The sequence below is a fragment of the Rousettus aegyptiacus genome, unplaced genomic scaffold (assembly GCF_014176215.1).
Source record: "Rousettus aegyptiacus isolate mRouAeg1 unplaced genomic scaffold, mRouAeg1.p scaffold_m13_p_1, whole genome shotgun sequence".
NCBI classification, from domain to species: domain Eukaryota; kingdom Metazoa; phylum Chordata; class Mammalia; order Chiroptera; family Pteropodidae; genus Rousettus; species Rousettus aegyptiacus.
Genome location: NW_023416284.1, coordinates 11,823,817 through 11,849,550, shown reverse-complemented (window position 1 = coordinate 11,849,550; position 25,734 = coordinate 11,823,817). Strand labels below are relative to the sequence as shown.

At 45.4% G+C, this 25,734-nt stretch overlaps 1 protein-coding gene across 1 annotated transcript; it reads left to right on the top strand.

The window, feature by feature from the left end:
- Positions 1 to 1,158: 1,158 nt before the first annotated feature.
- PLA2G2A (phospholipase A2 group IIA) lies at positions 1,159 to 5,244 on the top strand. Its single transcript, XM_016128258.2, has 5 exons — positions 1,159 to 1,187; positions 1,800 to 1,991; positions 2,170 to 2,329; positions 2,581 to 2,687; positions 5,021 to 5,244. The coding sequence occupies exons 2-5, from the start codon at positions 1,952 to 1,954 to the stop codon at positions 5,032 to 5,034; spliced, it is 321 nt and encodes a 106-aa protein (XP_015983744.2). The 5' UTR covers positions 1,159 to 1,187; positions 1,800 to 1,951; the 3' UTR covers positions 5,035 to 5,244.
- The last annotated feature ends 20,490 nt before the right edge of the window (positions 5,245 to 25,734 follow it).

The window sequence follows — 25,734 nt, the reverse complement described above, 5'->3', positions numbered from 1 at the left end:
CAGAAGCAGAATGGGAGACAAGGACAGTGAGAGAGCCAGAATAAAAGGACCCAGACACTTTTTCTTGTTTCAACTTGGACGTGACCCTTGGCACCAAGGCTCATGGTTTCTAGCCAGAACCAGTCTTCTGGTTCTGCAGACCTGGAAGGGACCTGGGGAACGTGGGGAGCAGACGGCATGTTTATGAGCACCACGGCCTGTGCCACCTTGCGTTTCTGTGACTGGTATCAGAGAGTGTTTGTTTACACAAGGCCATGGAAGCTGAATTCTTAACACGGATTGGCAGGCAGGAAATAAAGATATTTGCTTTAGAAATTAAAGCTGGAGTCACTTCGTCCCTGATGGTTGAAGAACAAAGAAGAATAGATCCAGGAAACCTTAATCAGCTCTGTCTCCAAACAGGTAAGGACTGGGGAAAAGGTGGAGGCAGAACTCTAGGGGGAACTTTGGGGCAGTCTCTGGCTTTTTCCAAAATGGGAGGAGAAGAAGAAGAATGAGGAGCAAAAAAAGAAGGTGGAGGTACTGGCCCAAGTCAGTAGGAAGAGGCCATCTGCTCCATTGTACGCCTTTCCCTGCTGGAGTGCCCAGGAGGCAGGATGAGCCCTCATCTCTCCCCAGGGGCTTGCATGGGTCCTGGCACTTCTCTGCTTCGTAGTGGCTGAGTATGTACTTCTTGTGAACGAATGATTGATTGAATGAATGAAAAATGGAAACGTTCCCTTTCTTATTCCTAAATGTCCTATTTTGCCGAAGAAAAGGGTGCGATCCCCACTCAGTCATTGGTCCCGTTGGCCATGCAGATGAGTTCACGGCCTACAATAGCAGGTACCCCTGCCCTCTCATGAAAGGGCCTGGTGCTCACACCCAGAGCTGGTCATGAGAGTTTACTCAGTCAGGAAGGAGGCCCATGGAAAGATTATAAAGTAATCTAAATGTTTGGCAGCGACTGATGACACATAAGAATTTTCCATCCTCAGCTCTGTTTTGACATGTAGTGAGGAGAAGAAAAGGGGATTGCCCAGGGGTACGGGCATGCCAAACCAACTCCACAAACTAGCCACACTCTTATCCAATTTGCATAACCCACCAACTCCCAACTCCCAGAGAGAGCAGCTATTTAAAGGGAGCTGGAGTTCAGAATAAACAAGACAGACACTTGGAGGTATCAACTCAGCTTCTTCTGAGAGGTAAACACTCAGGCATTTATGTTCTGTCAGAATATAAGTCCCTGCTCATTGGCTGCCTTTGAGAGTGACTGTGTTGTGTATATGTGCACATGTGTGTTTATGCATGTGTATGTAGGCACACATGACCATAAATATGCATGCACATGATTTGGTGTGTATAAGAGAGTCTGTATGCACAAGTGTGCTGTGTGGGTGTGTGAGTGTATAATATAAGCATATGTGTGTGAGTATATGTGTAAGAAGTTAGAAAGTCTTGCAAGGAGGGGGTGCTGCTTTAGTTTTGGAGCAAAATATTGGGGATCAGACTCCATGGATGAAATTCCAAAGCCTTGGATCTGGTTAGGAGCGAGTAAGATTTGTCTAACGGGAAACACACAACCTGTGACCTTGGGGATGTCCCAGTTAGTTGGGTTGACCTGGTTGCAAATGCCAAGAATGCTCAGTCTGATGAGGAGCATGGAGGGCTCCTTAGTAACGTGTGGGCAGGGGACTGTCAACGAGCCTGAGGCCTGTGCATGTGAGAAAGCATTAGGCAGAGGTGGGGAGGGTCAGGAGGTCCTGCGTGTGCACACTCCTTGTGTGTCCGATGTGTGACGAAGCTCGTCGTCCTAGGTTGAAGAGCATGTCTGTCTCTTCCTGGAAGATTTCTTTCTCTGAGTTTGCTGAATGCGAGCAATAGAGCAGGGGCCAGGGCAGAACCTGGGGCTACCTGAGAGAAGAGTCTAGGCCAGCCCCTCTGCATTTCTTCCACACGGACTGTCAACATGAAGACCCTCCTGCTGTTGGCTGTGACCACGGCCCTCGGTAAGAGTGAACCCTGACCTCTGGCCACAGGGAGTCTCCGGGGAGAGTTGGGGGAAGCACCCTCATTCCCAGCTTTCCTTCCCATTGTGGTAGGCTCTCTCAACAGGCTAGAGAGAGTCCATGGGAGGATGGGGAGTGGCAGAGAGAGGCAGAGGACACAGCCTCAGGCTCCTCATAGGTGACCTTCTTCCAGCCCCACTGCAGACCCATGGGGACTTGGTGAATTTCTGGAAAATGATCCAGTTGGTGACAGGAAAAGAACCTTTGTTCAGTTATGCCTTCTACGGTTGCTACTGCGGCTTAGGCGGCAAAGGGTCACCCAAGGATGCGACAGATCGGTGAGGCCACCCAGCTCTCCCCTCCTTCTGCCCACCTGTGACCCCCATAGGGCTGGGAAGCTGCAAGGGAAGTGCCGGTGCCTCATCTTCACAGAGCCCCAGAAAGTCCTGGCCAGAAAAAGTAGCCAGTGCATTCAAAACTGTGCTCTGGACTATTGCAAACTCAAGGTCAAGGTCAAGGGGACGAGACCACCCAGGCTCCCTGGAGCTGTGAGGAGGCAGCTCCAGCAGAGTCTTCTCGTCCGTCACAGGTGCTGTGCTACCCACGACTGTTGCTACGGCCGGCTGGAGAAGCAAGAGTGTGGCACCAAGTTTCTGAGCTACGAGTATACTTACAAGAATGGCCAGATCCTCTGTGGTAAGAAAGGGTCGTTCCATTCCACCCAGTCTCCTTTGTTTATTTTACTGAGCGTCCCATTGTGCCAGGCACTGTGCTGGCTCCAGAGATCGAGATGCAAAGAGACAGCATCCCTGCCTCAAGTTGCTCGTAAGCGAGCGAGAGGTAAAGAAAATGAAAACACAACATGGGAGACTCCAATAGGAAGTCGGTAGAAGGGGCAGGGCCCTGAACACAGCCTGAGGCTCCTGAATGTGTGGACATCCAAGCTGAGTCTTCGAGGCTATGCAGGCGTCAGGGGAGAGGAGGGTTTGGGGACATTCCAGCAAGAGGACTCAGCAGAGTCAAAGGGACCTGGCGGAAGCGTAACAGTTCGGTGGGTGAGGAGGAGAGGGAGTGGTGAGATGGATACTGGAGGGATGAGAAAGGGCTGGGTCAAGCCCAAGGCCATGTTATCTTTAGATTATGTCCTGATGCTCATAGCAAAGGAACGACATGATAAGATTTGGGTTTCGGAGGGCTCGCCCAGGCTGCAGGGTAGGTGCAGAGGGATGGAAGGGCAGAGCAGAGAGGTTGCCAGAATGCAGACAAGCAGCAGCAAGAGCTTGGCACGTGACCATGGTGGTCAGGATGGAAGGGCTGGGGAGTGACGTTAAGATGAATTTGAAGTAGAATCAGTGAGCTTGGTGATTGACCGGGTAGGGGGATAAAGAGCCGTTGAGCGGGTATATGACTGTGTGGCTGGAGCCTTGGAGGAGGTCCTGGTGGGTGAGGGGAGGAGGAGTTCTCTGAAGAGCATGTTGAATTTAAAAGGTTTCCAGGACCCCCGGGGAGATGTGCACCTCATACCTGGATGTAGGAACTCACAGCTCCAAGGAGGGGTCTGGACAGATGCAGGAGTCGGCAGCAGAGAGCTAAGAGTTGGATGTGCTCATCCATTCGATGTTTGGAGTCCCAGAGAGAAGACAGAGGAGGAGCGGTAGTTGAAGAGGGAGGAGGAGAGCTGAGAGAGAAGGTCCAGGAGCTGACAAAGAGGTGGTTAACAGCAGCCACTTTAACAGAGGGGTCTCCGGGATAAGGGCTGAGAAGGCGCCTTGGATTTAGAGGTAGAAAGACCACTGAGGACCTCAGTGCGGGCTGTTTGTATGGAGTGCGAGGGCAAAGTCAGATTAGAGAGGCTTGGGGAGTGAGGAGGAAGTAAAGCTGAGACAGTTAAGCATAGACTCCATTCTGGAGAAAGTCTGACTCTGAAGAGGAGGAGAGAGCTGGGTGGTCACTGAAAGGGTTTGCCCAGTGCCCGCAGACAGCAGAGCCACTGTGGGATTTGGAGAAAGCAGGGGCTCTCACCCAACAGCCCGTGTTCTTTAAGATGGGAAGTTATGTCTCTCTATCATGACCTCTCTGTAGGGTCATGTTTCTTTAGCAGGCTTTGGGTTGCAAGCAACAAGATGCCCAGCTAAAAGAGGCTTGGGTACTGGGGAAGTCTGACTCTCGCATAACAGAAGTCTGGAAGTGGGCAGTGCTAGGGACTGAGCAGCTTCTCCACTGCGGCGCCAAGAACCCAGCCTTCTCCCAATCTGCTCTGCCTGCCATGTTGGCAATGTGATGCCAACCAAGGCACATGCTGCAGCTCCAAGCCTCATGGCCTCATCCTAAAAAAGAGGACTTCCCATATACACCTCTCTTTCTTTAGGAGGGAATTAATCCTTCCCAAAGGCCCCAGGTGACTTCCCTTTCTGGAACACTGGCCAGGTGCACAAGGTCATGTGCAACCAGAGACCAATCATTGCAAAGGTGAAAGGGATGACCATGACTGGCTCACACCAATCATGACCCATCCCCAGGCCCCGGGGGCTGGAGCTTTGCACCTGGACACATCTATTAGCAAGAAGAAACAAACAATGGCTGTTGGGAAGGCGTTTCACAGAGTCTCCTAGTGCTTGGCTGCCGGTGTCCCCATCAGACTGGGTCCTGCCTTCCCAAGGACAGAAGAAACTCTGTCTCTTTCATGAGTCAGAAATACTTGAAGCATAGGTGCCTGCCTCAGACTAGAAGTTTCTGGAGGGCAGGGGCTGTGTCTTGTACCCCAGGGTTCCCACGAAGAGTCATAGAATATCAATAGCCCCCACCCCATTCAGTGTTTATTTTCTTGTGATTTCAGCAAAACAGGACTACTGTAGAAGACAACTATGTCGATGTGATAAAGCGGCTGCCCTCTGTTTTGCAAGAAACCAGAAAACCTATAATATCGAATATCAATACCACAAAAAGCAGTGCACTGGGAAGGCCCCCAGGTGCTTAGAGTCCCCTAACCCTGGAAGCCTCACTGTCTAATGCTGCATTTCCTTCTCTAGCTCCTCCCCACTGACAATGAAAGAAACACCCCTCTGCATCCTAGAGACGAGCCAGGAACTCTTTGATCCCCAGATAGAAGCCTTCTATCCAGAATGAGAAACCCTGGGCATGCATGCCTGGTCCCTTTTCCCCTTCCTCCTTGGGCAGTAGGGGAATTCCCTATTGTAAGGTCAGTGCTCCCGGAAAAGGCCCCAAGGACCCAAGGATGTCAGGTCCCCTAGCTTCCGCCTGCTAGCCACCTGAGGCCCATGGACCCATCCGCGGGTGCCAGGACTACCTTCGTGGTGCCACACGGCTGCACCAATGAAAGAGCCCCACGCTGTGCTTTTACCTTTTTTGAGTCTTCCCCTTCCTGGACACGACCCTTAAAACCCTGCCCTGACCCCGCCCGGGTGCGACTTCTCTGGCCCCTTTCCTCAGGACCAGAGAACCTAGCCCAGGACCGCTTGCCTTTCAATAAAAGATGCCTGTTAATCATGAGTCAGACTCTGTCTGTTGAGCAGCCGAACCTTACACCTATATGCAGTTCTCCTCCAAGTCCATCTTCCTGTTTAGCAGCAGCGGCTACAGTTCCGGGGGCTCTTCTGAATAAAGCAACTCATTGGCAAACTGTGTGTGAGCGTGTGTGTGTGTGTGTACATGCCCTGCCCCAGGCACTGCTAGTGTGACAACAAACTGGTAAAAGGGAATATCGTATAAGGGGTTAAAAAATACAGAGGCTGAGCGAGACTGACTGAGTCGAATCCCCCAACGCCACCTCCCTAAGCCTTCGTTCCCTCCTCTAAGAGGAGGTAGCTTTGGTACCAACTGTGTGGGCTTGTTAGACAACTAAAAGAGATACCGAATGTAAAGCACTGGGTCTGGCATGTCCACAGTGTCATTATTATAACAAGCGCAACCCAGCCATCCATACCTCCCCTTTCCTGGGTGAGTGCAGCTCAGGCTGGCCTGTTTGAGGGAGAACAGAACCCGTTGGCCTCGATGTGTTGGGGAGCTGTAGTTCGCATCCTCCACGTGGTACGTTCTTCTCCTGTGTTGCCAGCCCGGGGAAGACGAGTCCATAGGATGCTGGCCATGGCCACCAGCCGGATCCTGGGGCAATATCCCCTCACCCAGAGCCCACTTCCTGGGCTGCAACATGTTCAGTCTCACAGAGCCCAGAGCTCAGAAGGGCACTGCACCTAGTTGAATGCTATGCCCCGTCCATCTCGAAATTCTTAACAACATAGGGTCCCACTGTTAGGCCCCGACTCGTATCTCCACGAACCATCAAGAAGCCGACACCGATGCAAGAGCAAGAGGGAGTTTATTTCAGACTCGAGTCCGGACCGCAGTCCGCACACTGACGCCGCAGTGAGTAGGAGGCGGTCCCGAACTTGGGGCTTCAGGGGGATTTGAAGGGAAAAATCGTAAGCATGGGGAGCGATGTCTTGGCGTTACAGGATTGGTACAACGAGCTTGTCTCTTAGCAGGGTTGGCTGGGTGATGGCACCAAGGAACAAGGCGGGGAATTTGGAGAGTTACTTTCCATAGTTGCTCTGATTGGCTGAGTCTAGGGTGGGGTGATCGTCTTGCTATCTGCGGCTTTTCCGGGAACTGGCCTGTGCTTAAGATGGAGTCTTATATTTAAGATGGAGTCACTTTGGTTGTTCACCACTTTTTATTTTGCACCAGGACTCATTAACTACATAGCTCATCCTACCCTCACCTGGATGCTACTTCCCCTCCTGTCATCCAGGGTTCCGTTGGGATAGTCCCACCTGGACCGGCTACAGTCCCACCAGATGCTTTAATAATCACCATCAGGGCCGCTGGGTGTGGAGCCCTGCAGAAATGCATCCTGCCTACGGGGCATGGGTGGGAGCTGAACTTTCACCCACACACAGCTCGGCAAGATCTGCACCAACCCACAGGCAGTGAGTGACTTTCTGTAATTCGCCCTCCCAGAAGGGATGCCCTTTTCCAGTTCTGCATTAAGATGCTTCATTTGCTGGTGGTAGGTCTGATCATGTTCATGGTCACTCATAATAAAAGAAATGCAAATTAAAACTCCACCGAGATGTCATTTTTATTTATTAGAATAGATAAAAAAATCCAAAAGTGTGACAACCTGCTCTATTAGCAAGGCTGCATGGGGAAACTGGAACTCTCAAATGTAGCTGGTGGGAGGGCAAAATGCCCACAGAGGGTAAATTGGGAAGATCTATTAAAATTATAAATGCATTTATCCTTTGGTTCAGTGACCCCTCTTTCAGAAAATTATGCTATGAAAGCACACACACGCACGTGTGCGTGCACAAACCACACACAAGCACATGCACGGTGATTCGTGAGAAATTTTTGTATTGCCACGTTATTCTGAATTGGGCTGGAAATGACCCATTTTGATACAGCCTCAGAATGGAATACATCTGTTTAATGAGGGAGGCATCCTCTACTGCAATATAGAAAATCTCCAGGATGGCGGCAGGCGGAAAGAACAAGGCGGAAGGCAGTATGAATGGCATGCTACCTTTATGTAGGAAAGTGAGAAAACGTGAGTACGTATTCGCTAATATTGCCGCAAATCTTAAGGAACACACGGGAAGTTTATTAAAATTAACTTACAGGGATCACGGCTGGCAGGGAAATAGGTGGGCACGGATGGGATGAGAGGGAGATTTCTCCGTGTATATCTTCAGCTCTATGAATATATTTCCTCTCCAAAAGAAAATTAGCATCATCAATTACAGAAATATTCCTCTCCCCAAGACAGACACTAATTCTCAGAGACAATAGGATTGACAGACTATGCCTGTTGACCAAATCTATCCACTGCCTGGTTTTGTACAGCTTGCAGGTTAGGAAAGGCTTTTACATTTTTTAATGGTTGAAAAAAATCAAAAGAAGGATACTATTTGACACATTAAAATGACACATTAACATTTCAGTGGCAATAAAATTTTATGGTGACACGGCTGTGATCTTTGGTTTATACATTGTCTGTGACTGCTTCAACGCCACGAGAGCAGAACTGGATAATTACAAGAGAGAATGCACGGCCTTTTGTAGGAAGAGTTAGCTGGCCCCTGGTTTCACCTGATGATTCTCCAAGGACTCCTGCTAAAGGATCAGGTTTGGTTTTTGGTTTTTGTTTTTTTTGCCCTTGATCTGTCTCAGATTACTACTTTTGCAGAATAAAAACATACCCAGTGTGAACCCAAATGTGTTATTTGATTCAATGAATGCAAAATCATTCTGTCAAATTGCTTTGAAATTTCTTAATTTCTAAACACTCTCAGTTTCTATGTGTAGCTCACCACATTCCATAGGAAACACAGCTCTGGACTGTGCACTCCACCTGAGGAAGCACTGGTTGAACCTATACTATGACAAATGCCCTCAACTGTTTCACGGTTAGCAATGAGTTTTTGCCCTTTGACATAGAGTATTTATTTATTTGTTTACGTGTTACTATGTAGGTAGAGTCTCGTTTCCTTTCCTGCTACCCTTTGGGACATGCCGCAGTGAAGATGGGACCTCATTTCGCCTCAGTGACTGCTCTTCAATTTCTAGAGGCTCTGAAATGTCCTTTAAAAAAGTCATAATTAAACGCTTGCCAAGGGTGTCCTTTTCTTCTGTATCAATCCTGGGGAGTGTTAAGGGTGGAAAATTTTCCAGTAAGCCAGCATTAAGGATTTACTTCTGATTCTGTTAACCAGGATGTGGTAATCTGATCAAAGATATGCTAAAGGCCAGCTGTTAACCAGGGTGTGGTAATTTGATCAAAGATATGCTAAAGGCCAGCTGTTAACCAGGATGTGGTAATCTGATCAAAGATATGCTAACGACCAACTTCTGCTTCTGTAATCTGCTTACTTGTTCTAGGCTATATAAACTGCCTCTTCTGAGAGCTCGGGGCTGATCTCCTCTGACCCTGTGTGGTAGAGATTCAGTCAACAGCTGACTAATAAAGGCTCACAATTCATCTCAATTGGCTCCGTGGGTCTTAGATTTGATCGCACCACAACAGAGAGTAAAAAGGCAATGGCTTACTTGTTCTGTTACCTCCCTCTCTTCAGTAAAAACTTTACACTTCCTAACTGAGTGTTCCTCCCAAACTTTTTTCAGTGTAAGCCTTTGTGTGGAAAGTTTGGGAGGCCTTCTACTGCTGAGAATATTTCTTTTACAACCTCACACTGAATAACAGTTTAAAAGGATATAAAAATCTAGGTTTACTTTTTTCCTTCTATACCTTAGAAGTATTCTTTCACTTTCTTCTCACATCCAGTATTGTCGATGAGAAGCCTGATATTAACCTGACTCCTACTCTGTTGTTGGCTTTCCATTTTTCCCTTGGAAGCCCTTAGAATTTCCCTCTTTGTCTTAGAGGTTCTTAACTGTCACTACAACGTGTCTAGTTGTCAGTTTTTCTTTATCTGTCTTGTGTGCATCCTTAGGTACTTTCGCCTTTCTTTTAATATAAGAATTTTATATTCCTTATTTCTTTGAATTTTTCCCTTCATTTCCCCCTCTCTCCTCCTAGAACTTACATTATCTGGATGTTGGCACATTTATCCTCCATATTTGTTAGATTTTCTTTTCTACCTTTATTTCTATTTTCTTTTTACAACGTAGATTTTTCAATCTACGCTGTGTCATTCTTCAGCCATCTCAATGATTACGTTCTTCATAACTAACATTTACACATAGGACTTTTTGAAAAAATGATTTCCTTTTCTTGACTCATATTGCCAATATCTTTCCTTACCTACATATGTATGTTTACCATGCTTATTTAAGTTTCTTGTTCAGCCATCCTGACAATTCTGTTTCAGATGGTGTGTGTTGTCGAATACACTCCTCTTTCCTTAGTGTGTAGTTAGGTGCCTGAAAGCGGATTTAGAAAGAGGAGAAGAGATAATTGCCATTTGCTGCCATCCTAGGAAGGTGCTGTGGTCAGGATTTCATCATGAAATATCTGGAAAGTAGCAGCACTGACAGGAAGCTGCCTCTTGAGGTTGAAATCAATCATCCCTGGAATTTGAGGGTGCCGTGGAGGAGGAAGTAATAAAGGATGAGATTAAAAAATGAATCCCTGAGGGCACCAAGCAGCCTGCATCATCTTGAACAGTGTCTCACCCGTGTTGGGTTTTTGAACAGCTCTGATATTACTTTCGGGACTTGAGCACCTCATGAAGAGGCAAAGGGAGAGGAAGAAGAAAACGTAAGAAGCTTTCTTCCAACCCATCCAGTCCTTGCCTCTGCTCCAGCCGCTTCTCACTCACGACTGTGCCCAGCAGCCGAGATCAGCTTCCTACCTCCTGCCAGGACCCTGCATGAGTTCTTTCGTTAGTTCTTCACACCCGCACGTCCGCCAGATCTGTGGTTTTACCACCTTGGTGTTGACAAGGGGAGCCAGCAGACTATGCCAGTTTGCGATCTTGGCAGAAGAAAAAGGGAAAGTATATAGTGCCATATCTTGTTATAATTTTAAAGCATACACACAGAAATGCTAAATAGTTCTCAAGGAACCATATATCTAAATAAATAGTTGAAGGATCGGTCGGTAGCAGAGAAGGAGGATAAAGGGAAAAAAAATGAATATAATAAAACAAAATCAGTGTCTTGCACAAACTAAAGATAATAATGTGTTATAAAGAGAAACCGAAGCGCAATTGGTTAAACAATTGGTCAATTATAAATGCATTTATCCTTTGACTCAGCATCTCTACTTCTGGAAATTTACTCTATAAATGCACATACACACACACACACACACAGTGATATGTGAGCTATATGCAAATTGACAGAGTGAAAATTCAAACCCAGGTCTGTCTTGATCCAAACTCTGTTCTTCCTTCTTGCCCATGATGTTACAAAGCTTTACTGGGATGTCGGAGTGAATGCAGCTGCCACAGCAGCGAGCTGAGCCTCAGGGTCCTTGTTTACACTCTCTGGCCAGAATGAAATACCCATTTCTTAGTTATTGCTGTCTCTGGGCTATATTAACAGAGATCGAATGGAATCCGAAAATCATTTTGTCCTCAGTTCTAGAATGGCGTTAAACTGGTGCGTCCCGCCTCATAGCAAGTTGAGTAAGATCAGGTTCATTCCGAGTGGCAGAAAGACGACTACCTGAGACTGAAAATCTTCTATACCTAGTATAATGGGATATTAATTAAGTAACAAAATGAGTGAATGGTGGGCTGAGAAAAACTCAAGGGTAGAAACCACACCTGGTTCCCAGCTAGCTCGGGGCCCGGCTTGGATGGAGTAGATGCTGAGAGCGCGGCACGCAGGTGAGGCTGCGAGAAGCTGGGGAGACGCGTAAATGGTGCCTAACACGGTCTACCCCTTGCGCCACTCAGACCTGCTCAAGCCCTCCCAGCATGCCCAGCTTCCACACTACACCCTGGGGCCTCTGTTATCTTGCGATAACAAGATGCCCACCCTTCTATGCTGAGAGAAAGGCACCAGGCCAGCAGGTCACAGAGACCTAGAGCTCCTCAAGATCCAGCCTAGAGCTCCTAAAAGACTTAAACCAGGAAGATTAATGAAATAGCCACAGGCCCTGCTGTTTTAGCTGCTTCCACGTTCTTAACTGATATTCATCATCTCCTTCCTCTTACCCCCATTTCAGATTTCCTTCATTCTCGGCCAAATACTTTGGCTTATTTCTTGCTCGTGTGGCATCTGTCACCTTCACTGAAGAGAACGAACCTGGGCAAGCAACCCACACAGGTCCCGGAGGTGACTCAGAGCCATTTGGGAAAGAACACTGCAGCACAACCACCCAGGTCACAGTCTAGGAGGACCACAGGGTCCAGGCAGGCACGGCCCTTGGCCTGCAGAGTCCCCATCCCGGGACAGGGCCCTGGAGACCCAGGCCTAAGAAGGGTACTGCGACTCATCTTGGCTCAAGAAACTCTGAGAAGGGTCTCTAGAAGAAAAGGGCTTCTCCGGAAGAAAAGGCTCTTTCAGGAAAGGCTAACTTTTTAGACCAAAACAGCCTTTTTGCTAGTCACCTTCCCAAAAGCACATCTTCGCTTTATTTTCGATGCTTTTATTTGGCCGATGAAGGGATGAGGCTTTTTTAGTGGTCTCTGGAGACCTTGAAAATCAAATCCAAACCATCTGAGCTTCCTACATTTACTGCGAACCTAGCCCACGAGACTTCTCAAGGACAAAGCTACTGATGAATTCCATTCCTTAAGGGAAATAAATCACATGAACCACTTTCTGCAGCACGAAGGCTATGAAAGAGCCAGCTGGCTGACCGAGGGACTTTCCCACTTTTCAACTAGGTCATGGCCTGGGAGTCGCTTCCATCCAAATATGACCGTGATAGAGAAAGGGCCTCCAAAGCCAGGATAATGACAACAAGAGCAAAAACAGTGTGTCTCAACAACTCCCACTTACTGGCACTTTGTGGCAGGTCCCAGGCCAAGCATTTTAAACGCATTTTCTCATTCGATTCTCTTAGCAATCCCATGAGGCAGGTAATACTGTTTTTCCCAATTTCCATTCATTCATTCAACAGGATATTTATTGAGCACTTTTAATGTTCCAGGCACAGAACCAGACACTAAGGATCCAGCAAAAGCCAGACAGAGAATTTCCTGGCCTCTTGGCACTTTTAAGCTACAGGAAGGAGACAGATGTGGCCAATAAACAAATTACAAGGGGGGTGGGGTAGTATTAAGTAATACACATAAAATAAAACAGGGAAAAAAGCAGAAGATAGGGGTGAGGCAAGATATGTATTTGAGATAGAGCAGCCAAGAGAACTACTGCACGGAAGGCATTGAGATAATAGGGAGGAGTCAGCCCTAACGTGATAAAGAGAAAATCTATTCAGGCAGAGGGAGCAGCTAAGACAAGGGCACAGAGGCAGGGCCCAGCTCCGTATATCTGAGGACAGAACAAAGGAAATCGTAGTGCACAATAGAAACGGAAAGAACCAAAAGAAGGGACAGTCACCAAGCAAGAGAGTAGAGGAAATGAAATCTGCTTAATTTTATGTGTGTGTGAAATCTCTTCTCCAGCAGATAAACAAGAAAATAAAACAAGAAAAAAGAAAAAGAAAAAAGGAAAGTCCTAGGCATCAGGAATAAAATATAGGAAGCGATGCACAGCTATCTGGAGGCTTTGAGAAATAATCATATTATTATGCTTGTGCCTCTGGAAGCCCATAGTCTTTTCCTTACTCAAGTCAATAGATTTCTTTTATTGTTTAAACTAGTTCAAGTTGGGTTTTCTGTTACTTGCATTAAAGGCATCCCGATGATTTGCATCCATTCTTATGTTTAATATTTTTCAAGTTCCCTAGTGCAGTAGGTATATTAATTTCACTGCACACCAAACAAATGAAGGAGTCAAGTGGACTCTCTCTTACCACCCATGACAGAGCTTGAAATTGTAGCAAAAGTAGTATTTCAGGGTATGGAACTGGCACTGACTTGTTTCCAGATGTTTGAAGAGCTTTGGCTCTTACTGCTTCCCCTGGGGCCAACCCTGGCTCCCCGTGGCTCTCCCCACTCTCTCCCATGACCCACCCATGGTCTAGACCAGCACCACCCCCTAGTACCTTCTGCAATGATGGACATAGTCTATATCTGTGCTGTCCAGGATAGTAGCCACTAGCCACATGCAGCTGCTGAGGAGATGAGAAATGTTGTACGTTCCTGTGGGATACATCTTTCAACAGAATGTTTCTAAAAAAACAAATTGCAAATCATGCCCCAAGAGAACACAGTGGTCCTCACCGGAAAGAGAGGTGCTCATCTTCCTCTTTCAAACTCTCTCCTCCCTTTTGACCCGCACTCTCCTGGTTTTTCTCTTGACTCACTGGACCAGTCGTTTTCCATCTCCACTGTAGGCCTCTTCCTTTACTTGACCAAAGGTTACCCCTGGGATTGGCCCTGGGCCCTCTTCCTAAGTGGAATGTGGACGCAATGGTGGGCACTCAAGCAATCATTGAAACACTAGAGCAGCCAGATTGAGGACGCCTGGTCCTTGATGACTGTGGACTTACTTTTACGCGCAGGACTGCCTACTTCCAGAAGTCCTTTCTATGAGAAATAAAAGTCCATCTTGTTTCAGCCGTCATTATTTTGGGTTCCTGTCATTCACAGCTGAACCTAATCCTGATACACCACCTCGAACCCAAATCTGAAAATCCATTCCATATTGTTTCCTGTTTCATGTTCAGCCTCATTGTCCAGGACAGCTTACTAGAGGTTCTGCAATGGGTTCCAATGACACCAGAAAGATACGCCAATTACAAATTCCAACAGTAAAGCACCCCATGTTTGAATATGAACTCTCTCCCATTCAAATTCCCAGGAAGAAATTATTGTTGTCCCTAGGTATCCATGGCGGATTGGTTCCAGGACCCCCACAGATACCAAAATCTGTAATGCTCAAGTCCCTTATATAAAATGGTGTATTATTTGCATAGAACATACACACATCCCCACATCCTCCCATATACTTAAATTATCTCTAGATTACTCATAGTACCTAATGCAATGTAAATGCTATGTAAACAGTTGTTACACTGTATTGTTTAGGGAACAATAACAAAAAAAAATCTGTATACATTTAATTCAGTACAGAGGCAACTATCATAAATAAGCCTAACTACATAGTACATGTCAACAATAACGTAATGTAACGTTTTTTTCTTCAAATGCTTTTGACCCACAGTTGATTGGATACAGAGGGCTGGGTGTAAAGTCTGATGATTACCCTAATTCGTTTATTCTAAAATGCACCATTTACCCCCGCCCCTCATCTTAGTGCAATCTAGATGCACCTTAAAATCAATGTCATTTTACAATTGTGTGACAGGCAGCATCCTTGACCTAGTTGTGTAAAAACCTTCTGCTGACCACGTCAGAAAAGATCACGGAAGAACCAGCATCAAAGCATATTAGATTAAAGAGAATATGATTTTACCATGCAAGCCAAAATCTAAGAGAACCATAAGGTTCAAGATGTATCCTGCCCGATTCCTCCTTGGCTCAGTCTCAGCTAAAGGAATCAAGATCTCATTTTTCCTTTTATGTTTCTAAACAGTCCCCTAATATCTCAGCCTTTCTCTTGAGTCAGTGGTTCTCCGACTGGAGTGAGCATCAGAATTACCTGCAAGGCTTGTAAGAGGGAGTTTCAGGGACCTCCCGCTAGAGTTTCTAGTTCAATCTGTCTGGGGTGGGGCCTGAGATTTTGCCACTATTCTAAGAAAATCTCTTCCCTGAGTTAACCTGCTTCTCTTCCTTTATTTTTTTTTTCCTTCTACTGCTCCTGTTCAGATTAAAAACAAACAAACGAAAAGCCTGAGGCATACTTCTCAAATAATTCTGGCTCCTTTTTTAATTTCCAGAGCAATCTTGATCCCTTGAGACAGAGTATTACAAATGCAGGCCACTTTAATTGCCTTCTTAACCCTCAAATTGACCATTTCATTGTAACACTTTTATACCTCACTATAGGTAGATGGCATGTTATGTTTATATTAAGAATGCTCACTCCTTTTCTATATTTTTTCTCTGTTATAAAATCTACCATCTTTCCATGAGTGAATCCAGTATTTGATGTGACTTCTGTAATTAACAAATTATAAATAATAAAAGCTAACATGAGACTTCAAGTGTAATTGACCACATTGGACAAGCCATCTAAATCCAAAGCTGATCCCTTTACAGGGGGAGGATGGAGTTTAATCTCAGCATTCTTGACATTTTGGGGCAGGTCATCCTCTGTTGCGGTGGCCGTCCTGGGCATTGTTTGGCAGCATCTCTGGCTAGCACCCACTGGATTCCAGTAGCATCCTCCCAGTTGCGACAAACAAATACATCTCCAGACATTGCCCTTGGCTCTGAGGCCCCCTAAATGGAAAGGAATCTGGGCAGTCCATCTTTGCCAATCACATAGGCTTTTAAATGCTAAAAGCGAAAACCCCCACGCTGTAGAGCAGCACTTCTGTAAAGGTAACATGCCTGAAAATCACCCAGAAAATCAAATCTGGTTAAAATGCAGATTCTGATTCAGGAAGTCTGTAGCGGGACCTATCTGGGACTCAAAGAATGTTCCAACCCAAACTAAGTGAGTCAGAGTCTGCAGTTAAGCAAAATCCCCAGGTAATTTCATATGCACATTAAAGTTTGAGAAGCACTGCCCTATAAAAACACACTTGAATTTAGCTTAAGCTAAAGTATGCCTGCAGACATGGCTAAAGAAACACAGGAAATGCAGAAAATCATTCTTCTGCCCCCAGGTACTTGATTAGGGCAGCATCTTTCCCTGTAATGGATCCTTCCATCAGCCGTGCATGCTGCCTGATGCTCCCACAGTTCACAGCCCTCTGCCCTCAGGTATCTGCTTAAGACCCCTGCTATCTGTGCTAAGAGTCCCCTTCTAAGAGTCCCCTTCTAAGAAGTTTAAGGTCAAGTTGACATAACCTCCTGCACTAAGGGCCACATGGCTGTTCTTATGCTAAGTCCCTCCCCATGAATCCATCCACGTCTGCTAAGATTATCACCTGACGCTCTCTATATATGGAAACAGCAGCTCGCCTCAAATGCCACTTGCATTTTGATTCCCTTGTTGTCCTTAACTATTTCTTGAGTTCCTAGCTGACACTGGATTTGGGTTTCGGAGGCAAGGTCATTAAATAATATTTATTCCCTTCTCATATAAGTAGCTCTCGTAATGAACTTTAAACTCTGTCTCTCATTAACCCAGACCCATAAGAACATCTTATCTGACTAATTTTCTTTTAATGTTTTGAAACATCTTTCAAACAAATACTATAGAATTTTATCTCGACCTCTCCTATGCCGCCCATCGCTCTCTACTGAGAGTTAAAGTTATTTCTGCACCTGATTATCTCCTCTTTAGGGCCAAAAACTTGGAAGCAAGGCTACGTATCTGATCTGTTTTTGTACCAGAACAAAACCTTGCATGTAAGAAATGCTCGATAAATATTAATTAGTGAACGGTAACGGCTCTTTATACTGTGCCCCTTGGTCCATTTTATTATTAATTAGGCAATCCTTCTATTCCTAGTTCTGTGGGTCAACCCGCCCTGACCAGACCCTTCTCTCGTATCGGAACTCCAAAACCGTACCTTGCAGATCTTATGCCATGTTGTCTGATTTGTCCATTGATTTTCCTTTGTGTAGTTCACCGCTAGCCTTTGGTTAATATTTGAAGTCACTTATCTTATTTTCTTTCATTTGTTTTTGGCTCACCTTTGTTCCAGTATCTTAGCAGCTAAGGACTTGATTGACAAATTAATTCAGATCTTGATCTGGAAATGTTTTCTTTCTAACATCGAAGTGGAACAAGGTGACCCTCAGTGAGAAAAAAAATGAGAAAGGGATGGGCCCGAGCTTGGCTGTCACGTGTCACGCATGGTATGATTTAACGTTGACTAGTCTAGACTTGGGAAATGTGATCATGAAGATGATGGTGATAAGGAAGAAGAGAGGGAATCATAAGTATGATTTCTTCCATGATACTCAAGGACAAGAAATGTCACATTGAAAAAGAAAAGAAAAGAAAGAAATGTCACATTGCTTTCACTTTCTAAATCGCATCAATTTGGCTCACTTAACCCAGGTTGGTGAGCAGTTTAAATAAAATTTAGGGGAGTCTTTCCCCCCTCCCTTGAAGTCATATAGTAGTGCTGAGGATTTTTCCAGCCCAGAACATTTGGGAAAGAGTCCTGGTACACTGTGACTGCACTTCCTAGTGGTCACTTGACCCATTGGTAAGGCTGGAGTTATACTCTCGTTAAGCCATGGTTGATTCCACAGATATTCGTTGAGGTTTCCAACCACAGCACCTGCTGTTTGCCACCCAAACGTCTCCCCTGCCCAGGAGTCTCCTGAATACAATTAGGATGAGATTTCTGCCACACATTGAAACCTCCTGGATTAGTCAAGATCCTTCTCACTTTCAAATGATAGAACCCAGTCAAACTAAAGTAAGTCACAAAGAATTTGTCAGCTCATATAATTTCAAGGTTTAGAGTGGAAGTCAAACAATGTTGAATCAAAGAATCTATCTATCTATCTATCTATCTATCTATCTATCTATCTACCTATCTAATCTACCATCTATCTCTGCCTCCCTCAACATATTGACTCCATTCTATAGGCAGGTTTTTCCGTGTAAACAAGATAAATGGTCACTAGAAGCTCCAGGCTTGCATGGTCTTTATAGCTCAAGATCCAGGGAATGGGGAGACCCACGAATCAAATCTAACGAAAGATTCTGATTGGTCCAGTTTAGATGCCTATTCCCAGAAATAGCCCTGTGGCCAGGAGAAACAGAGGACTGTGCTTGGACATCTTGGGTCACGAGTCTACTCTGGTGGTGGAAAGTGCAGGGCACCATGAGAGATGACCCTACAGGGTCATATGGAACTGAGGAAGGGGTTGTTTTCCAAAGTAAAATCTGGCTATTACCAACAAGATGGAGAGGAGGTATTGATACGAACCCTTCCCACTACAACATACACACACACACACACACACACACACACACACACACACACACATGCACACACATGCACGCACAGATTCACACTCACATTCACATAAACACACATACACAGAAAGAATGCCTAGTGCCTGGGTATCCAATATGTCCCTCCTCCCCTATAATACCACCACCACTACACTCCTAGTAAAAAAATCAGAGGACTTTTCTCTATTTCAGCAAGATGTCTAGGAATAATTAGGGCAATTAGTATGGACTTTAATGCTCAAGATAAAAGAGCTCTTCAAGCCTGGCTCTCTACCAATTGACCTGAAAGCAGAACCCACTGAATGACAAGCCCAGCCCACATGTATAGAGATGTTTATTGTCTTGTTCGTAAATATGAACAGATAATCAAGGACCACCATAAATGCAAAATGAAGGAAGCCAACATAAACAAGGGGGGCATGATCCAGAAGAAATAGAGACAATTCAGGAAACAGAAGATAATTTTTTTAAATTTCTAATTGTTAGCCTCAGAAAGATTCAAGAAAATAATGCATTCATAAAGCGTAAGGAAGTTACGTTAAAATGGTAACTAAAGAACGTGAAAGAGCTCTTGGAAATTTTAAGAAAAGATATGATTACTGAAATGTTTTAAATCAAGGAAGGATTGAAAGATAAAGTCTAGATAAGTCTCAGAAATTAGAACAAAAAGACTATAAAAAAGAAAATAATAACCGAAAAGATAAGAGACTCAGAGAACCAATCCAGGAAGCCCAACAGTCAACTTACAGAAAATTGAAAAAGAGAAAACGGAACTCAAAGAAACATGAGAATTCAGAGCTGAAGACTAACAGTCCACAGATTGAATGACCTCACTAGAATATCGGATGGGGAAAAGACTTCTACCAAGCCACATCTCTGTAAAATTTTAGACCCTTAAGGAATAAGGGATCCAAGAAAGAGGGGGGAATAAACAGCTATCCACAAAGGGACAAGAATCAGGCAGAGGGTTAAATTTGGTCTAAGGGCCACAGTTTGCCAACTCCTGGGCCAGAGTTCTACATCCAGAAAAAGTACGAGACAACCAAGATATTTTAGGACATGGAAGAATTTAGAAGTTTGTTTCCTTTTTCTAGAAAATTACCTGAGAATGCATTCCAATAAAATAATAAGGTAAGCTAAGGTGAAAACATAAAGTCCAAAACACGATCAGGAAAATAATAAAAAGAATCCTAGAATGAATGACAACTATGCCAGATAGAAATCTAATGCCAGTCTGAGCTTTCTTCTAATTTAGAAGGAATATCCTGATGCACTCCTGGACCCCAAGGAACTTCATCAAAGTTGAAATGCTATTATTCACCATCCTGCCATTCAAGTGTGTCAATTACATGAATCGAACAAGACCTTCATATGTTATAGGCTCATTTTCTATCTGGTGCTCTGAGATCTCATCACCTCACCCAATGGCCGCTTGTCATGATGGCCCCAATCATTTTGTCCCTAGGGATTGTTTACTGCCTCCTGACTGTGCCTCACTGAAATAATTTCATTACCAGCCCCTCCCACCAGCATTGCTGGCCAAGAAAGAAAATCTCAAAACGGCCTTTTGAAAAATTATGGCGCTCTCCTCATCAATCAGGTTCTCAGAGTGAGAGTGACGGAAGAGGAAGCTGGACCCTCTCAGGGGACTGTGAGAGGGTGGATGGGAGGTAGGGTGCACAGGAGAGGCACGATCAGGAATTATGTCTCCTCAACGTGTCTCATTTCTACCTCAATGTGAAGACGATTCTGGCTCGCCACGTCATGTGATGTGGACCAGCATTCGAATTAGCCAACCCAAGCAACATTAGACTCAACAGAGATGCCCAAATTAGCACGCGGAAGTGCAGAACCTTGGGCCAGTTCTCCACAGCAATACATCCAACCTGACCTAAAATTTTATTCTAGATAAAAGGAACCTCAACGTCTAACCTCACAATTTCTCCCCAGATTTTTGATGGCATGAATTAGCAAATTCCTTCGATTCTTTCTGGGAAAACTCTTCTGTTTCTTACTCTGAAACCCTAAGCTTGAGCCTGCTGTTTATTGACATTTGTTCATTAAATACTTAAGTGCCGGACATTGTTCTAGGGGCTGGGAACAGAGCAGTGCACAAGACAGTGCCTGCGCTCAAGGAGCTCACATTTTATTAGGGTAGAACAGAAGAAATAAACAAGAAACATGTGATACGGATGGTACCATATATAATAAATATCTCCTTCTTTAATTAACCTAATTCTCTCAAAGCAACCATCCCACCATAAGGTCTCCCCATTCCTCATCCCCTTTAAATTGTTGATAGCAGCTACCATGCAGTCACTCAAGTTTTGCCTTGAGGAGCAGGTGGCTGTTTTAGCAACAGTGAGTACTGTGGGTGGCTAGCGTGCCAAATCGTGGTCTCATCTCTGCCCACAAACAAATTCCAGACTCCTTATTTCCCCCAGGGCCTTCTTCCTGGTATAATTTCCTTATCAATTAAAGATCTTTGTTTGCAAGCAACAGAAACTTACTCTAGCTAACCGAAGCCAAAAAGAAACTTAGTGAAAGGAAGCATGGTGACTCATGAAATAGAAAGAAGAACTGATCCAGCAGGTCTCAGGAGGGACAGGAGGATGCAAGGAGTCTCAGTAGCAGAACCTTATGAATAGTCTCTTTAGGATGCTGAGGACAGAATTCTCTGCTCCATCTGGCTTAAGCTACTTTATCCTCCTGCTGACAGATGTTGATTCCCAGGAGAGAGTCTGATTGGCTGGTTTGGGTCATGTATCTGTTTTGGGGGTGGGTGGGGCTTCATTGTGATTGGCAATTTCACTAGGACCATATAAAATGAGAGAAGGTAAAATGGAATGATATCGAAGGAGGGGAGAAGGGATTCTGAGCAGCGAAAAGCAAAAATGCCCATGACTTCGGAGCTTGTGGAGCTCTAGCCACAGCTCCTACTGCATTTCCCTTCTGGGGGATATCACCAGCTGGCCCCTGTTTACTCTTCAAGGCCCCAGCTCAGGTAACAGCCCCTCTCTGCAGCTCTCCTTGATGCCATACAGGCAGAATAAATTGTCCCTCCTCAATGGCCCCTTGTGCTTTATACACACGCATCTATTATAGCCGCACACACATTTGCTGTTCTGTCCATTGGGATCAACACAGTCTTTTCATCTCGGCAATCAACACAGTATTAGAACTCTTAATGTTTGCCCAATCGAATGTGTTGAATTCCTCTCTCTCTTTGCAAGGACTTGGTGGGCATTAATTTGCACCTGTTCGGGGATCTCCAGGCAACACCGAGGTGTTTGCTGCTGCTCTGCCAACTCCTCCATTTGTGCTGCAAGACTTGCTGGGAGCACCAGAGCCGCCTCGTGTTGTTTTTGAGATGAGCTCTTTGTTCTTACACTTATCTTGTTGGCTTTTCTTCCAAGAGTTGTCATTTCTCTTTGTTTAAGGAAATCCAATTGTTTAGCGTTCTGGGTGGCAGGTAGGCACCCTAGGTGATTCTTAGTATGCTGATCTCCTGGGTATTACGTATGTATCTTCCAACAACTTATGAATTTGCAAATTTCATGTTCCTAGATTAAGACTCTGAGGCTTAGAGCAAAGACTATCTCCAGAATTGCCCCAATCCACTTGGAGCTCTTCTGTATTTTCCTCTGGGAGTAGTTTCAGCACCACGATTTTATTGAGTTAGTTTGAATTTGGTGTTTCTCCCTAGCCTCACAATAGTGGACTGTTCTGCCCACCCCACCTCCAATTAAATAGACATTTCTGGATTTACTATAAGCAGCTCTGGAAACACCCTAATTTCTGGAAACACAGCAGTGAAAGGGACATGCTGTGTTTCTGCCATGCCCATTTACCCTCTTAAGACCTTCCTGGTGGAGCTCAGGTCTTCCTTTGGGAATTCACCCTTTCCTTCCCTGTTGCACAGCAATCATGGAGTTGTTTGAATACTCCTGTCCCCTAGATCCGAGGGTGGGCCAGCTTCCATATTATCCTCTTTGCCACTGAAGACTGTTCTAGGTTGGCTGAAGACTTTTGTGCAGTGACAGTGGGGAGTTTGCCTCCTCTTTTTTCCCTCCCAATGTGAATGAGGAAGTATGAGGCCCTGGTTGCCTTCGATCATAGAAAGAACTACAAAGAAAACAGAGCAAGAGCCACAACCCAGCCATGCCTGAAAGCCACCATGCCTCCAGAATCTTCACCGACTTGAGCCATAACCCACTTTGTTATTTAACAAGGAAAATTGGTTATTTTATTGCTTGCAGTGGAAAGGACCAACGTATAAGTATATGTTGCCATATTGAAAGTCAGTATCTAGGATGTAGATATAGATCTTCTTTTTTTTACTCATTCAACAAACTTTTATCGAACACTTACTTCACGCTAAGCACTGAGGATTCAATGATGACTATCCTACTCTCATGGAGTTGAGAATCTGAAAAAAGGAGCGAGATAATCAAATAGATATGAATTTTTAAAAAATGCTCATAAACCGCAATGAATGCTATGAGGAGAAAGAACAGGATACAGACACCAAAAATTCAGGCTTCCTTGCTTGCTGGGAGGTTATCCCTGGAATGAAGGCAGCAGCCCAGTCAGGAACTACAATTCCCAGTCCCCTTTGCATCTGAGTGGTGTCACGTGATCACTTTTCTCCCAGTTACCACTTGACCGCTTATTTTCACTGCCCTGCTCCTTTGATGTTGCTTAATAACCCCTGTACTGCACTGTTTGCTGCTTTGCCATATTATTGGCTGATCCCCCACAAAATGACAGGAAGAAACACTGTGATCTTTGCTTTGTGATGATTTTCATCTATCCTACTCCAGCAAAGGATGGGATGACCCCAGGTCCAGTAGTTCCAATTGGTATAAGCCATCAGGAGCTTACCAGCCTCTTGGCCAACTCAGATCTAAGCCAATCATCACTTGCCATTTTCCCAGGCACAAGATCTCAGATAAACCAATCAGGACTCTTGTTGGTTGAGGGAGACATCTCTCTCTTGAACGAGAACAAGGAAGCAAGCAGCACCAGGAAGCCACTACCTGATGCTCATGTCTACCGTGAGTAAAGCCAGACTAAGAATAAAGAGGACAAATCTAACACATGGAGGAGAAAGGAGGTAACCGGATGATCACAGAGAAACAACCCGAGTCCTGATTGAGCATTGCCTGAAGGGAGATCTACCTATGGACTCTTCACCTACTTGAGCCAAAATTCCTTATGATGTTTAAGACACTTTTTTCTGTTCTATAATAGGTAGAGTATAAGTACCCTCCAAGAAAACAAGTAAACTGTCTATCTTGCTTACCCAATGCCTAGAACAGTACCATTCGCAAGGCAAGAACTCAATAATATTTACTTTATGAATAAATAAGCTGAAAGTAACCTGATAGATATTGTTAATGATATACATTTTAGGAATTCATTATGTCTAAAGGCAAGGGCCACCTCTATGAAACATTATTCCTGCCCTCAGATATTTCCAGGACAGTGATAAACATGTGTGTAAGTCAGGGGTTGGCAAACTACAGCCCATGGGCCAAACCTAGTCTGCTACCTGTCTTTGTAAATAAAGTTTTATTGAAACACAGCCACACTCTGTTGTTTGCATATTGCCCATGGCTGCTTTTGAGCTACAAGGGCAGCATGAAGTAGTGTGACAGACCATATGACACATAAAGCTTAAAACATGTACTATCTGGCTTTTTGCAGAGAAAGTTTGCCAACTCCTGGTGTAAGTTAATTTGAAGTCATCCCTGAGGATGGTACCTTTCTAACAATCTGTGATAAATTGTCCAATGGCCACAAACTCCTCCCATCCCAGGGTGTAGGGTATAGGTTCCTTTGTAACATGACTTTGTCTCTTCTCCCTTTCAGAGGCAGAATTTACTTTTTCACCCGTTGCATCTGGACTGGCGTTGTGACTCTCATCAACCAGTAGAATGTGGCAGAAGGGCTACCATGGGTGGGTTTCGGCACAAGAGCCTTAAGAGATGGAGTAGCTTCTGCCTTTGCCCCCTTGGAACACCAAGACCGCATGTAAGACAGCTGATCAAGCCAAGCGGAGGATGAGCTGTCGTATCTCTCATTCTGGTGGAGGAAAAGAATCGAGGTATCCAGCTGGCAGCCAGCTCCAACCATCCGACATGGGAGTGGGGCCATCTTGGACCTTCCAGCCCAGTGAACCCGCCAGCTGATAACAGCCTCACAGGTGAAATCAGCAGAGGAACCGCACAACAAACCCACAGAATTGTGAGAAATAATAAATTGCTATTGCTCGAGCCACTGTGTTTTGGGGTGGCTTGCCACCAGCAGTGAATAACCGGAATCCAGACTCTTTCACACCTGGAATCTTGCTGAGAACCCCACCCACCAGGTGCAGAGCCAAGCCTGAGTGTGCCTTTGAACTGCAAGGGCTCCTGCAGATTCTCGTATGATTGATCTTCTTGATTGATCTTCTTGTAGCTCAGCTAAGAAAACAGAGGCCCAGGAGGTGCAGTGGGTTGATTACTGGCAGATCCCCAAAACCCGATCTCTCACCCCCGTCTTTGGGATTCTTTCCTGCAGCCTGTATCACAGGCTCCTTAAGTTCCAAAGGAGCAGCATTCCTGAGCACTCGGGCATTGGTGCTGTCAGATAATGGATCCCAGGAGAGAGGAAGTTTGCAGAGTTTTAGGAAGAAGCCCCCAGGGCTGGGTTCTGGTGACGTGGGTACCTCCAGGGAGGGCAACACAGCAGGCTCTGCAAGACTGAAGCGCAAAGGGTCAGAGCACGCAGCTGAGGTCAGCTTAGTGTATCCATAGAAGGGAACACCGACGTCCAGAATGCTGGGCCTCAGGAATGAGTAAGCAGTATCAGGCCTATGCCTAAACTCACCACTGGGAGGCAGCATGGAGCAACAGCATCAGACCCATTGGCTTCTGACCCATCCTGTGAATTGGGTAGTTGGTCGCGGGGCCTTGGCTGGTTACTTCTTTGGCAAGACACTGAGCCTAAGTTCCATCAACTGTAAAATGGAATAATATCCACTTCATGTGTTTGGGTTGGAAGGTAGTATAAAGCCCCTAGAACAACCTAGGAGATGCTGCATGAATGTGGGAGATCACTACCACCAGCACAGACTAGAGATGCAGACTAAAGGAGGCCCTGCCCTGGGCCCCATGTGTTAGAGGACCCCACATATCACACACACATACAC